The 16,730-nt window shown below is 42.6% G+C and overlaps 1 protein-coding gene across 1 annotated transcript in view; it reads right to left on the bottom strand.

Moving 5' to 3' along the window:
- CTNNAL1 (catenin alpha like 1) overlaps window positions 1-15,360 on the bottom strand; it is a 57,218-nt gene extending 41,858 nt beyond the window's left edge. The window contains exon 1 of the mRNA XM_056483251.1: window positions 15,157-15,360. Coding sequence (XP_056339226.1) covers window positions 15,157-15,282 — 126 coding nt within the window. The 5' untranslated portion in view covers window positions 15,283-15,360. The remainder of the gene's footprint in view (window positions 1-15,156) is intronic.
- Between the last annotated feature and the right edge of the window lie 1,370 nt (window positions 15,361-16,730).

Here is a 16,730-nt window from a genome sequence, read left to right on the forward strand (position 1 = left end):
GACAGCATGCTTAGCTAAAAATATTCTAATGTCTATTTATTGTCAGTGTAATTAAGTCTTGCATGACAGAATTAAGTGATACTTAAAGAGACTGGGTTTCAGGAAGTATTTATAGACATCTATAAATAAAACCAGAGGAAACATAGCTATTTCACAGCCCCTGCTACAAACAGGAGAGTTAAACTGACAAGTCATGTTGGAAGATATCCTGCCCACCTCTCTCCCTTGGAAAGTACCCACACTGTACACAGGATGATTTAGACTCTCAAGAGCAGTATTTGTTACTGCCTCTTGTGTGGTAGGCTGACCCTGCCTGGATGCCAAGTGCTCACCAAAGCCACTGGATCACACCCCTCCTCAGTAAGAAAAGCAAGAGAAAATATAATAAAAGGCTTGTGGGCTGAGATAAGGAAGGGAGAGATCACTCATCAGTTACCATCATGGCCTAAATAGCCTCTGCTTGGGGAAATGAAATGAATTTATGACCAACCAAATCAGAGTTGGATTGTGAGAAGTAAAACACATCTTAAAACACCTTCCCTCTACCCCTCCCCTCTGGTTTTTACTCCTGATTCTCTACCTCCTTTCCCCCAGCAGGACAAGGAGACAGCATCCCTGTGAACCTGCATGGGCTGCAGGGGGACAACTGCCCCACCAAGGTCTGCACCAGCAACTGGAGCATCAACTTTGGTGTCTGCAGAATTGTTTGTCTCATATTATCACTCCACTCTTTTCTGGCTGCAATTACCTCTGCACAATACCTTTTCCCTTGAATACATCACCCTCGAGGCGTTACCTCCATCCCTGACTGGCTCAGCCTTGGCCAGTGGGTCCATGTTGGAGCCATCTGACACTGGCCCTATCAGACATGGGGGAAGCTTCTGGCAGCTTCTCACAGAAGCCACCCCAGTACCAGAATCCTGCCATGCAAACCCAACACACTCATATTCACCCTGGAAAAGTGAAGGCTTTAAGTGACCTCACTGCAGCCTTCCAGTGCGTGACAGGAGCCTATAGGAAAGATGGAGACCGTCTATTATAAGGACATGTAGTGACAGCACAAGGGTGAATGGCTTCAAACTGAAAGAGAATCTGGTTAGATTAGATATCAGGAAAAAAAATCTTTACTTCTAGTGTATTCCCTATCCCTGGAAGTGTTCAAGGCCAGGCTGGATGGGGCCCTGAGCAACCTAATCTACTAGAAGGTGTCCCTGCCCTTGGTAGGGGGGCTGGAACTAGATGACCTCTAAGGTCCCTTCCAAGCCAGGTCATTGATTCTTTAATTCTATATTGATTAGCTTTCCTGCTAGAAAAAATTCAAGATGTTATCTCAATGCAACGAGGATTAGCTGCCTCAGAGAAACAGCTCCTCTTCCATTTAGTGTATTTTCTGCTTTCTACCTTCCATTAACTTTAGAATGGTAAAAAAATTTGGTTCTTAAATAATAATAATACCAGGAATGAACAATCTTTGCTAAGAAAATGTAATAGCACTACATACTGGGAAAGAAGTTATAAACCCCTACAAAGAAGAGGGCTGTAAGGTAAATTTAGTTTAACTTAATACAACATGTAGAAATCTTGGTCAAAAAGGCCTTTCCCACACTGCTTGTACTTTCATTAGTTCATCTTGAGTTTGGGGGCAGAGAGGAACTTCTAATATTACATTTTAGGTACTGTCTCCCATTAGGTCTTGCATACTCCTTGAGGAGGATCAGGTCTTCAGACTCATTTAGCCAGACAGCAGCACACGTTGTTCCAACACCCACACCTGCTACAGGATACAACCACGCCCCAGAGGGAGCAGAGAAGCAGCAGCTGGCATTGGACATCCTGTCCATAAGGGCTACCAGAAGAACTGCCACACAGACTTCTCATCACAAGATGAGACTCAGGGATCTCAGCTAGTGAACTACCTGCTTACCTGTCCTAGAAAACAAAAGTCTGTTAAGATGAGATGTCTGTCCAGGTACTTATGGAAATCTTTAGTGTTTTGTACAATTTCAAGCATTAAAATATTTTTTTTTAAAAGTTTAGCTAGTGTGTGGATTTTCAGATTGAAAAATTCATACCTATCCATATTTAATTTCACAGAAAAATTCAACAAATAAACTCTGCAGAAACTCAATTTTTAAAGTTTTCAAAGGTTGGAAAAGACTAACTAAAATGAAATTTCAACTGCACTAACTACTAATGCACTAGTTAACTGTAAGAACCCATGTATTTTTTTATGTTGAAAACATTATTTCAGACAATTGCCCCTGCTTTATGGACTATTGAACCAGAACAGTTTCTTCTATGTGTTATTATGCAAAGGGGCAAATCAAACCTTCTTGCAGAAGTCATACAGACCTCAACACATCATTTAGGATGCTGAGTCAACACTTTTGAGACAGCTTCCATGAAGTGATGGAATCCAGCTACCCCCTATTTATGAATTTTCCTTATCGTCCCTCTGGAGTGGTGTCTAGAAGAATAGCACAAATGCACTGCATATCCAAGACTGCTGAGTACTTAGACTTGTGGCATTGAGACACTTGTATTTGTACCTTTACCTGGAGGCTTTTTTAAAATATCTTCTCACTGGTTTTATACACATCTTTTATAAAAGCCTTCAGGGAATCAAGTTAAATAAACAACTTTAACAACCTGTAGGCTGGTTCACTTATCTGTGGGCAAATGCTAACACGTTTAGCAGAGCCTCAGGCAATTATTCACATGCAGTGTCTAACAAGCTGGTAAGCCACCTCTGAAAAGGAAGAAGGGAACAATCCATGACCTGCAGGGACAAGTAGGGGCTGCCAAGCAACACAACAACAGCCCTACCAGCTCAGATCACTGGGGTACCTAACCTAGTATCTTATATCCCACAGCCCTCCACATGCTTGCCTAGAAAAGATCATGAGAGTTGAACAAGCAAATGCAACATGAGCTATAATGCACTTGTAACCAGATTTTCAGTTGGCTAACTGCAAACTGTACATTAAATTTTAAAACAATACAAAATTGTGCACTTCTCACAAGCACAATAGCTTCAGCAGATATAAATATTATCTGGAAGGGGTGAAACCGTCCTCTTTTACCTCCTTCACATCTACACTTCAAAATCGACTCTTTGTAGAGTTCACTAGGAAAGAGAAGAATACACAACTTCAAAATCAAATACACACCTCAGATTATTAGTACCATTGCTAGGTACTTGTTAGACATTCTTGGAATTCTTAAGAGATCAAAAGAAAGGATTCAACTCAGAGCAAGACTGTACTATAGTAGTGAATACCCTTTCTTTGTGCTGAATGCATTCCTAGAAAACCAAGGAACTTTTAAATTTCAAGTTCCAAACCAAACACCATTGAGAAAATTATTAGCTAAAATGTGATATAGATGAATTTGTTCAAATGCACTGCAGCAATTTGTTTCCTCCAGTGTGGATTATTTTGGATTTGGGGATTTGCATGGCAGGTTTTCTTGGTTTGTTTTTTTCTGTTTGTTTGGTTTTTTCCCCCCAAAGCAACGAAAACTCTGAAAATTTCAAGGCTTTCTTTTTTTTCCTGTGGGATTAATTTTTTTATTTAATTGTGAAAAGGAATATCAGAGGGGAAAAAAAGAGGAATGAATACAGCTCACTATTTTTGCAGCCTGTGGATTCTTGATATTATGCAGAGGATTAAATTACTTTAATGAATGTTATTAAAGTATCCTACTGTAGAGAAGAAATATGCTTTCTTTTTAATGTTCTCTTTTCACAGACTCCTTAAAACCAGGGATCCCCACTGATCTGCAGACAAAAACCAACCTGCATTGCTGCTATCCCCCTTTTTTCCACACATGGAAGAAGAGACAAATCACTGGGAAGTCCTCAGTGAGGCTTAGCCAATAATCAAAGACACCTTGTACAAGTCAGGGGACTGCCCCACCATGGACCCAAAAAAGGCATCTTCAGAATTTCTACAGCAATGAGTGACCATGAAAAAGATCATCATTTTCAGACAATTCAAGTTCAACCTTTCTTCTCTTTTTAAAGAGATGTAATCAAGTTCACCGACTGAGAAATTTGTAGCTTTGTGCAACCTGACATGAGTTGGCAAAGACAGTTTTTCAAATAAGGTCCAACTTAACTTCTTCTGATAATACAATGTGTACATCAACAAGCACACTGGACATCATAAAATATGCATTAACCTATTACAAAATGTGTTCTTAAGTAAAACTGGCTTTCTAACTCAACTGCTGTCTTGAAGTTTGAAACGCACAACCACCTCACTAGAAAAGGCGAGCATAAGCTAGTAGACCAAATAATTGGGTTTCAGGGCATACAGGGCAGTACACTTTCCTCCTCTCCTGTTGCCCTTCAGTATCTTACCCAAACAGCTAGATTTTATAAACAAAGCAATTCCTGCTTTTCATTCCACACCTAGAAAACCTGGGCAGGATTAAGCCTAAGAAAATCCAACTCTGAGAGAAGTTCATTGTTTAAAGTAACTTTCAGATGTGGTCAAAACAGATGCAGACATGTTTTCAGCACCAGAGAGATGCAAGTCTCAGAAATAACTCAATTTACTAATATAATCAGGTAACCTCAAACCAGAGACTGGCAAACAATAATTCTTGCTTTTCCCCTCAACTTGCTGTTGTTAATGGACCTAACCTTGTACTGCTTGTGCAAACAATGCCTGAGCCAGCTCTGAGCTGCTTATTAAAAAAACCTCACCACTGTTGTGGAACTAAAAACTCAGACATTATAATAAAGGAGGTAGCAGGGACAACAAACTTGTATGACCTGCAATTGAGAATTCCTTCTATTCAAACTGGGTTTGGCTCCTGAAGATGTAGAAAATGTTCCTTGTTAGTCCTTGAAGCAGGTGGCTTCCCTGCCACGAATAACCAGCTATTGAATCCTTCGCACATTGCATGCTCCTGACCAAAGAGCTCCTGCAGCCTCTTTCAGAGAAGGCTTCCTTAGCAGCAATTTGACATCCCACTTCAGTTCAGAGCAACACCTGGTATTTAATTTTGAAAAGCACAGACTTGCTCCAGGGATTAACTGAGAAGTACAGTGTGCTCTGGAAAAGGCTATGCAAATCCAACTACAACCCACCTACAGGGGTGCAAAACAAAAACTTTGTATAATCTAGGAACTATTATCTTATTTATGCTAAAATGTCTGTATGTTCTTTTAATTGCTTCATTGAAGAGCTCCAGGGCAATAAAAACTCATTCAGTTAGAAATTTAAGAATATTTAAATGTACCATAGAGAGACAATACAGAATCTTTGATAGATAAGAGGGAACGCTCCATGCACTGGTCTAACTCCTACATGCTAACTCCTAAGTGCTTGCAACATTGGACATTATCCTTCTACTTGTAAACATTTTTCATGTCTGTGAATAAACAAAAATACTATCACAAGCTGACAAGATTTTTTACTTCAGAAAAACTTTGCTTTATTTTTATCTGAAAATAGGATTTGTGTTGTTCTAAATTCTTACATTCCTTCTGTTTAATAAAAACATTTCTGTAAGACAAAAGCAATAGCATGATTTTTTATTTTTCTATGCGCATCTGAAAGAATTTTGGGATTTGCTCATAAATTACTTTTGCAATTTGCGCTTAGGAGTTATCTTACCATTTGAGAATTCACTGCACTAAGAAATAATCCGATTCAGTATCTAAAGTAGAGAAACAATTATGAATTGGCTCTGGAGTGTATATCACCTCTCATTTACCCCATTAGCTTTAAATAAGGCTATTAATGAAATGCATCATAGCTCAATAAGTAAAAAATAGACTTTAAGGTTCTATCTAGCAAGGTTTATACTCTTCTAATGAATGAAGAAACATAAAATAAATCCATGCAGAAAGCCACAGGCTCATAGTAACACACAACAGCTTTACTGAACTATAATCAGAGTTGTTTGCAATCATTAATTCATAAATCATCCTTTGGGGATTTCCCTACCTAATCTGTCTAAAACCATCTGTTAACAATGCTGAATAGCAAGAAAGCTGCTCTAATTCTTCTTGTGCATGATCACAGAGAGACAGTTTTGATTTAATACTCATTCTACTGGAGAACTGCAAAAAATTGTTTAATCTGGAAAAAAGTCATTAATCAGATCTCAAAAATATGAAATATAAGATACCATTGAAAAAGAGCAATTGATTTTCAGCTACGTCAGTAAAAAGCATCTTCCTTCAGCCACTTGAAATGTAAGTCTGACTCATTTATCACATCAAAGACTAAGGTACTGAACATTATGAAGCAGTACCCAAGCTTAACTCAAAGGCAATTTTGCTATCCAAGGGTTCACAGAAAAAAAAGCCTGAAAACACAGCTGTTTCATGATAGTGCTGTTGCTCATGTGATAAAATGTTCAAGTGTAATTTTCTTTGTAAAGCAGAATATAATTAGTGATAGTAACATCATTAATTATTAATGTAACAAAATAATTTACCTCTAAGTTATTCTAAGGCACTCCTGGACTCCACAGCATACCTTATAAACCACAGCTGTAAATTATTATCTATTTCTCTTTCAATGTTTCACAACGACCTAGCTTCTATGACTAAAAGCTGTCAATTAAAAACTCGTCTCATTAAAAGGAAACCTGCAACCACATCAGCCAAGAAATACAATTGATACTTTGAAATAATCACCTTTTCTATATCCAGATGACAATCTCCTAAGATTAACTCTTCTGCATAAATCAAAGTGAAACAATCAGGCTCCTTCAGGGGCACAGAGCACCAAGTGTAGGCTGAGTAACAGCTGAGCTTCTGCCAGAAAAAGAATTTGCATGGAGCACAAGACACTTAACAGGAGCCAGAAGCTCACAACTTAACCTGCAGTACCTGTGGAACCGCAGGGAGAAGTCACTGAGTCAGTGACTAACTGGAACTGCAGAGGTGCAAGTCTGTACCCAGGCAGCACCATATGCTTCCAGACCTACAGCATATGATCCAGAGTTTCTCTGCCATACAGGATGTAAAACTCTTCTGAGTTTAGCAGGAGGTTTGCCTCCCTCCATGAAAGTTACAATGCAAGCCTTTGCCACAATTCATAATTTTATTATTCGACACTAGTGCCAAGTTTCAAGCCTAAAGTGAGTACTAAATTAATTCGTAAGACAAAAAATTCCAGAAAAGAGGAGAAACAGCTTCTCAAATCTTTCAATTTACCAAAGACAAGGTCCCAAGAAGCATTTTAAAAGGGGTACATGCAGATCTTTTCTTTTCCTCAGATGCAATCAGCTAAAGACAAATATGGATCATCCTACTTTTTCAAAAAAAGAATTTTCCCATCTTCCGAAAAGAGCTATAAGGGGCAATGCACAAGCTCTGGCACCATACTGGAGCAACAAGAGCCAACAATGTAAGAATCCTTTAGCACCTTAGACATATGAAAGAGAAAAGACCTAGAGGTACCAAAAAAATGCCCAGTGAAACAAGGAAGCCAAGGGATTCGCTGGAACAAATCTGTCAGTGCATCTGCTGCATGGGAAATGCAAATAAGTTGAAATGGATCTGAGTTTGGACTGAATGCTGAAGTTCAGAAAGGGAATCAGACTACACATATTCCTTAAGATTACAAATATTGTGCAGAGAGTATACGAGACATTTTCTATTTAGAGTCTAATTGAGAGAGAACACATTTGATTAACAAGTTCTAAAGTAGGTATGTAATGAGCCTGTACTACAATACAATACTACGGCTACAGACATTCAAACAACAGCTTATATACAAGACTTATATACCTGATGCATGATGCAGAGGAAAAAAGATAGGAAGAATGTGGTGGGTTTCTCCCCTCCATTTGTGTAGACTTCCAAGAATGAAGAACTAGTGATAAATAAATTAGAAGCCTAATAATGCTTTAAAGCTGTTAGAAAAAAACTACTGAATTTCAGAAGGTTCCTCTTCCAATCTCCACCCTGTCAGGGTCCCTCTGAAAGGCTGCACAGCCTCTGGGGTATCAGCCTCTCCTCCCAGCTTTGTGTCATCACTGGACTTGCTGAGGAGGCACCTGCCCCTTCATTGATGAAGCCAAGTCATTGATGAACAAGTTAAACAATATCATGCCTAGTTCTGAATCTTGGGGGACACCATTTGTGACAGGCCTCCAACTAGACCCTGTGCCACAAACCCCCTGGGATCTGCCATTCAGTTCTCTGACCACCTCACTGTCCACTCATCCAATCCACATTTCCTGAGCTGGCCTATGAGGACGCTGCAATAAACAGTGTCCAAAGTCTTGCTGAAGTCAAGGTAGAAAGGATCCTCTGTTCTCCCCTCACCCATTCAGGAAGTTGTTTCACCATAGAAGTCAATCAAGTTGGTAAAGCATGATTTACTTGTAGTGAATCTATGCTGGCTACTCCTGAACCCCTTCTTGTCATCCACGTGGATGGAGATTGCTTCCAGAACGAGGCGCTCCATCATCTTTCCAAGGATTCAGGTGAGGATGACTGGCCAGTAGTTCCCTGTCTCCTCTTTCTTACTCTTTATGTAGGCCAGAGCAACACTATTTCTTCAGTCCTCAGGTACCTCTCCCAATCACCCTGACCTTTCAAAGATGCCTGTGAGCAGCCTTGCTCTGATGTCTGCCAGCTCTCCCAGCACTCACAGGTACATCCCATCACAGCCCATTGACTTGTGGATGTCATGTGCTGTAACCCAATCTTCCTTGATGAGGCAGAAGTCTTCCTTCCAACATTCCTTTACTCTGGTCTCCTGAGTAAGAGATTCCTGAGGGCTGGTGTTGTCAGTGAAGACTGATGCAAAGAAGGCATTCAGTAACTCTGCCTCCTCTGCATCCTCTGTTACCAGGGTCCCACCTCCATTTAACAACAGGTTCACATTCCCCTTAGTTGTTTTTTTTTTTCATTATTCATGTATTTGAATAAGCCATCTGAGGACTTCCAAGCCAGCAAATCCACAAAACAGCTTCCCCAAAAACACTGCTAGCCTATGGACAAAATCCACAGGCCAGTGTCAGTAGTACTGACAGTAGCATACTGAATTCCATGTCTGCAGTTTTACACTTCTCTTAAAGCTCTCTCTTGGACAGTACATGCTTTTTCAGTTCCATGGAGAATAACATCAGTTTCACTAAAGATACAGTAATGTACCAGCTATTTCACTCCATTTCTGCAGGACTTATAACCCTGACATACTTTGTTACTTCCTTATCACAGTTTTGCCCTATTCTTTTGACAGAAGATAAGAACAGAGCAGAGCAACTATTCATAACCATGCTCAACTGCAAAAGAAAGTGAAGCAATCCCTACTCCAGAATGTATGTCTGTGAGGTACTCAGAGAATCTGAGTGAAATCAAAGTGATATGCAGAACATGATATGAAAATATTATAGAAAATGAAATGCAGCAACTTGTCAGCATTAGATGTTATTCACTAAGATTTCAAGGGGCTCAAAGATACAGTGGATTGCATCAACTTCCTCATGCAATCTCCTGCTTAAAACAACGTCAACAGCGAGGTTGCCCTGACACTTGGACATCTCAAATCAGTATAAAATATTAGAAAGAAGTAGTGGACACCCAAATAAATAGGACATACAGGCTAAGATTTAACAGAGGTGTTTGCTAAAGGAATTACTGCCTCACAAAACAACCAGATTTCTTTGTAGACATCACCAACTACATGGACAAGAAGACACTCTGCTGAAAGAAAACTAGGAAAAAAAATTCACACCACAGTTTTCAAAAGACATCAAGTCTCTAAGAGAAACAGAAGCAGATCTTGTGCATGAATATTGAACTCATCAAGAGACAGAATGATGAGAAGGAAGATGAAGGATATCAGAATGTGAATGATTACCTACCTTAATAGTTACACAGAAACCTAGTACTGCAAAGTACTAGGATTATTATATATAATCATAAAGAAAGAGGAGAGATAAGCAAGTAATAAAATGATGAAAATTTGTTGGTGATCCCAATTTATTTGGGACAGTAAAGATCTCACTACAGAACTGCAGAAACATCTTGCTGCACTGACCAGGGAACAAAATGTCAGACCAAAAAAAATCACTGCAGATCAAAGTGATACAGATGGGAAAGTACATTCCTAGCTTTCCTTATGAAGGCTAGGTCTGAGCTGACCATTACTCCTCAGCAGCAAGATCTTTTGATTACAAAACAGATATCCATGAAAACATTTGACTTGCTTATGATGAAAGCAATTTCCAGGATCATCTGCCCTAGTTCCCTGCTCAAACCAAGTCCAGTCAGAGTGACTTGCTTATAGTCTTATCCATTCTGAACACCTCCAGAATTGCAGACTCTGTAGGAGCTCTGCACCCCTCATCCAGTGTTTGGTCTCCCTTGCATTGAAAAAAGCCTTCTCCTATACCTCATTAGACTTTCCCATGTTCCAACTTCTGCCCACTGCTTCTTGTTCTGTCGCCATACATCTCTGAGACGTCTGTCTCTGTCTTCTCCATACCTGCCATTAGGTGGATAGCTGTAGACTGTGGTAAACTCTGCCACTGTCCAGACCAAAAACAAACAAACAAACAAACAAACAAGAAAACCCCAAAAAACAACAACAAAAAAAAAAATCACTGCAGAGTCAAGTGATACAGAGAGGAAAGTACCATCCTAGCTCTCCATATGAAAGCTAACAGACCATTATACCTCTCTTCTTGAGGTGGAGCAAGCCCACTTCCTTCAACCTCTCCCCTCATGTCACATACTCCAATTTGTCAGTGTTTTCCCTGGTACTGTAGAACACGGTACTGTATCCCATGCTGCCTCACAAGGGCCAAACAAAAAAAGAATCACTTCTGCACCCTGCTTGTTATGTTCATGCTACCAACCCTAGGTGCAGCTGGACATCACTGCTGACCCCCACTCAACTTGTCCTCCAGGACTCCAATGCAGTTTTCCTGCAAACAGTTGATTCCAGCCTGAACTGCTGCATGAGTATTACCCCATCTCAGCTGCATGACTTGGACTTCACAAATTTCCTGTCATATCATCTTTATAGCCTGTCCCTCTGTCTAGCAGCCCTGCCACCCAGCCAGACACTCCCCAGCTGCTGTAGGGAAGTTCGCATGCCTGCTGAACATGGTCACCCCAACATTCAGATCATTAATAAAGACCCAAACAGTACTGGCCCCCATATCAGTCCCTGATAATTGCCCAAAAAAAATAAAAAAAACCCCAGAGACAAGTCTAAAGATTATTCACAGACCTGTAACTTGATGCACAATGGCTATTCCAAAGTCGTACCTTCAGTCTGAAAACTGCATCAGTGAGCTTTTCACATTATTAGGAAAACATCAGCTGTGGGAGCTTCTTTGAGCTCTAATATACAACTCCAAAAACTTTGGAAAAACAGAACAGTAGCAGAACATTATGTAATGTTATATAACATTTACTGAAATGGGAATTATTTTAGCCTGTTTCAGAGAAAGCAAGGAAACAATACAACAGTAAACAACAGGTTTGTTTCATTCACCTCAAGGCACTGTTAACTTATGTAGAATCTAAGACTGACAACAACAGCATTCAGAAGCATTGGTATCACGGGCTTTTTGTAGCTAAAATAAAGAAAAGCTTAAAAGCTTATATTTTTTACTATATAGGTCAAGTCAATTCCAAAACCTCTGGCAGGATATCCTATACCAAGAAAATTGGAAAAACATGCTCAGTAACATAGGGGCACACAATAATTCTCCAAACTGCCTATGACAAAATGGGCTTTCTGAAAGCTGAGCAGCTGTAATACATTGGTCTGCACTCCAGAAGCTTGAGGATAGGTCACCTTCAACAGTGAAAATTGACTTTGTTCTTTCAGGAATATAGAAATGTGTGATGATTTGGGATGCAAGGGAAAGGTGACCTAGTTCCACTCCTCCTCTGCCAAGGGCTAGGATGCCTTCCACTAGATCAGGTTGCTCGGAGCCCCATCCAACATGGCCTTGAACACTTCCAGGGGTACACCACTCATAGCATCTCAGGACAACCCACTGCAGTGTCTCACCATCCTCACAGAGAGGAATTTCTTCCTAATATTGAATCTAAACATACCTGCTTTCAGCTTAAAGCTATTCCCCCTTGCTCTATCACTGCACACCTTTGTAAAAGGTCCCTCTCCAGCTTTCTTGCAGGTCCTCTTTAGGTACTAGAAGGCTGCAACAAGTCTCTCCAGAGCCTTCTCTTCTCCAGGTAGACAGATCTCAAAGTTTCCCTCTTTTTTCTCAAGTACCTGACTGTGAAGGCTGACAAATTCTGAGTATTCTCAGAATGCTTCCTTAGAACAGATCTAGACAGACAAAATCCTACAGCTGTGATGGTACCTGACTGCTCCTACACTACCAAACAGGTGCAGAATGGCAGCTGCGGAATCCACTGGTGGAGCCACATCCTGAAAAGTGCTTTCTCCCCGTCTTTGCTTTTCCTCAACTGTTTAAATGACTTGTTATTAAATGAGTCAGCACTGACCACTTCAAACACCCTTCCTGACGTGTGTTGCCAAAAACCTTCCATTAAAAAAATGGACCCCAAAATTATTAGACTGGAAATGGGTAGCAGGAGTGAAGAAGATGTCTAGACTTTTAAAGTATGTTATAGTTATATTTATTCATGGAAAACTGAACTAAAGACATCTATCCTTGAGAAGAAAATGCTACTTATTTTAAAGAAAATGGTGGTGCTTGACCCCTGAAACCAAATTTTCTGAACTGCATGCCACATGCTTTGCAAAATACTGTACAATTATTCTTTTCACAGCACAGCTATGAAGATAGTGAAAAAGAAGCGTTAGCAAATATGCTTAATACCATGGCTTTAAAATTAAATTTGTCGTCTTTGTCATCTGTGGCACTCTTAAAAATGGGCCACATCAAGGTCTGAACAGATCTAGTTTAACACTGTACACACTCTAAGTTTTAAAAACCAATTTTAATTGGTTTAATAAGTGCATGCAGTAATGACTCTAAGAGTAATTTCTCCTGCTGGAAAAATAGGAATCTTATACCACTGCTGATAGCAAATGTACTCTGTTACAACATAGTCCATAAGAAAAAAAACCCACGCTGCAAAATGCAATTAAAAAAATCAAACAAAACCAACCCTCACAATTGCTGAGGAAGAGCAATCAGGCAAACACATTTACAGTATTACAATTACAGTACATTACATAAATTTTAATAAGAATCAATGCAGCTTTTTTTTTTTTTTTAGCTTAAAAGAAAGATTTAGCTCCACATGAGAGATTGAAAGTGAGTTTGTCAGACAAGGCACCTTTTGTTTCCTCTTTGCTTAAAATAAGTAAGTGAAAAGCAGTAGGAACATTCTGACTATTTTTTTCAGTAGTATACAAGTATCACATAGCGCTTCTCAGATTTTAACAAAAGGGTAAACTGTGAAGTTAACTTCACAGTAGGAACATAGCCCTTTGCAAGTGTATTTTGTACAAGCAGAAAAACAAAATCCTGAGGGTTACTGCATGCACAGCTTATGCAGAATCTACAAGTAAATTCTGAGACAAAGAAGCACTCTAAAAACACCATTTTGCATAAATTTCCAAACAAAGCTGGCCAGTGAGATCTCAGCTGAGCAATCCAGATGGAACGGCACAGACAGAACTGATAAACCACTAAATTTTACCAGGCAGGTGTAGGGAGCTACTGCTGACATCATTACCAACTTCAGCCTGAATCCTGACAGAGCTCAGCGCTCGCGCTTCAAGGAACACACTTGTCTCAAGTCTGGAGTGCCTCAGCAGGGAAACACTGAGCTCTGAGTGCTCACAAATGCTCAGACACCCTGTACACAGGGAAGTGAGAGCTGCTTAGCCCTTCTGGAAGGTGCTGTCACGGGCTTTGTGGTCAATGAAAAAATCATACGTGGCACACTTCTCTGTGGGTTTGTTGCAAAGGTAATAAGATCATTGTTATTAAAGAGTACTCCAGAGAAATAACCTCTTCACATAAATCTGTTAAAAGTACAAATTTAACACATGCAACTAAATTCAGCTTTTGCAACTGGATGTGTTTCTGATTGCTCCTAAGCTTCCTAAAAGAGATCTCCCTATTTTATCTCAGTTGTTTCAGGACTAGAAAATTCATTTTACTTTGCCTTGGAACAAGTGGTTCAATCCCTTTGAAGGGCTTTGCTGTACTAACTGTGATTTCCCCAAACTGAAAAACAAACAGACATTACCATAATGGATACAGAAACACAATTAGCCATCAGAAACCCTTCCTGCAGACCAGACATACAAATACAGAACAAGGCTTACCGCAGTTTGTTTCCAGATGGATTATGAGGTATAAACACAATTTGACCTCACCAGGACTAGCTACCTTTGTATAGCAGTTACATATCGTTTAAAGATTTTTTACAGATAGGTTTTGACTTGCTAACTTTATTGATCAGCACTCAAATCCTATACAGCAAATACTGTGCTTTTTTTCAGACGTTATTTTTCACGAAACAAAATTCTAATGAGTATCTCAAACACCAATTTTGTAACTAAACATCTGGGAAAAAAACCAAAAAACTAACAGCAACAACAACAAAAACCACCGCAGACAATTACTTAGCAGAGCGCTGAAAAGCCCAGTTTGGGGGGGTCTAAGGTAATTTAGCACTGTGCGGGACATGCTAAAAGGTCATCAAGACAGTTTGCCTATTACCGAACCTCTTAAAACTCGGGCGCTACCCCGGGGTGCAGCGGGAGCTCCAATCAATGCAGCGCTCAGGCCAGACCGCGAAAACACAAAGCTGCGCCGAAGCCGCTGAAGCGGAGCGCGCCCCGGGCCGGGCCGGGCGGAAAGCAGCGCCTCCCCCGCGGGCGGCGGGGCAGCCCCTCCGGCCCGGGGCGCGCTCCGCCGGCGGCTCCGCAGCGCCCGGCGTTACGCAACGCTCCCCCGCGACCTTGCGGGGAACTTCGGAGTCTTTCTCGGGGAGGGACGTGCGGGCAGCATCACCCGCACGGCACCGGCTCCGGCAGCCGGCGGGACCCCGGGACGGGCGGGAGGGGGCGCGGCGGCACAGAGGGGGCTGCGGAGCGCCGCGACCCGAGCGCGCAAACTTCGGCGGCGGCCGAGCCGCGTCCCGGGCGGGCAGAGCCTCCCGGAGCTTGCGGGGGCAGGGAAATCGCTCCCCCGCGGCGCTTCTCCTACCTGCGACACCAGCGGCACCAGCGTCTGCTCCACGGAGCGCGTGCGGATCTCCAGCCCCGCGTCCGCGCCCAGCCCCGACGAGGACGACGAGGAGACGCCGCTGCTGCTGCACGGGGACGTGGCCATAGCGGGGGAGCCGGGCCGGGACCCCCGTCCAGCCGCGGGGCCGCCCTCCAGCCGCGCCGCCGCCGCGCTCCCGCCCGGGCAGCCCGCGCCCCGCCGCTCCCCTCACGCCGCCGGTCCCGGTCCCGGTCCCGGTCCCGCCCCCGGGCCGCCGCCCCCGCCCCGCGCCCGCCGGGGCTCCGCAGCCGCGCCGGGCGATGCCGCGCGCGCGCGCCCGGCCCCCCCTCGGCGGCCCCTTCCCCGCCCCTCGGGACGGGATGGATTTAAAGCGGCAGCTCCCGCCCGCGCTGCTCCCGCCGCCGCCTGCTCCCCCCGTCCCACCCGCAGCCTGCGCCGGTCCCGCCGGAGTTTCCCCTCCGGGCTCGCTCGGGTCCCTGCCGAGGGGGGCGGGCGGTGGCTGAGCAGCTCGGGCGGCCCGGGGAGGCGGCAGCCCGGGCTGGAGCGGAGGGGGGGTCTCGGTCGGGCCGTGTGGGACGCCGGTGTGAGGGCCGGGAGAGGCAGCCGAGGAGCCGCTCTCCTCTTGGGAAGGGCTGCAGTCACGACTCGCCTACGTTTAGCATCCGGAGGGCTGGTGATGTGTCTCAAACTAAACGCCATCAGCTTCTCTCTTAGAAGCCTCATGGCGAAGGGGGAAAAAAGGTTCTGGCTTTAGGTGATTTGTATTCCGTACCTGGCCTCCTAGAGAACTGCTATCGTGCTTATCCGGGTTTGCCCAGCCCTGGTGCTAAAGCGACAACGTCTGTGATTGATCTGGCAAAAAGGCAAAAGTAATTCAAAGAAATAAAAGTGGTTTGGTTTGTGTTGTGGGGTTTGTTATGGGCTAAATTCACTTCTCCACTTTATTTACTAACCTGTATTTGAAGAGTATCTGTGCACGGATGCTTAAGAGTCTCATTTGGCTTGAGTGTATTTGGTACGGCTGATTCTTCTACAGGTTTGTGTGCCCAAAATTGTGACAGGGAACGGAGCTCTTGTGGCTGTTATCCGAACTAGCAAGGCGCAGAGCAGCTCCAGCCCAGCGCAGTGCTGGGGGCAGCCTGCACAACAGGGTCTGGGACAGCAAATCACTCCACGGAACTACTGAGGTTCCTGGTCAGGTGTGATGATTTGTGTTTGACTGCTCACCTCTTGCTCAACACAACTCTGTAATCGTGTCTCTGGCCTTTTTTTTATGTTTTAGATCAGGGACTTTGTATTATTTTATGCCTTCGAAAAGATTTCTGACCCTTTTTGCACATAGCATCTTTTCCACAATTTTGAAACATAGACATAAGATAAAAGAAGATATTTGTTGTTCTTTAGAGTCCTATGGACTTATCCATATTTATTAAAAAAGAAAATTGCCAGAGCTGCAAGTATAACACTAGATAACGATATGACCCTATTCCTAGCTCTTCAGGAAATTGGTTTCCAACACAGTCTCATATTTTCTAAAATGACATCTTATATAA

This window comes from Oenanthe melanoleuca, chromosome 2 (genome assembly GCF_029582105.1).
Source record: "Oenanthe melanoleuca isolate GR-GAL-2019-014 chromosome 2, OMel1.0, whole genome shotgun sequence".
NCBI classification, from domain to species: Eukaryota; Metazoa; Chordata; class Aves; order Passeriformes; family Muscicapidae; genus Oenanthe; species Oenanthe melanoleuca.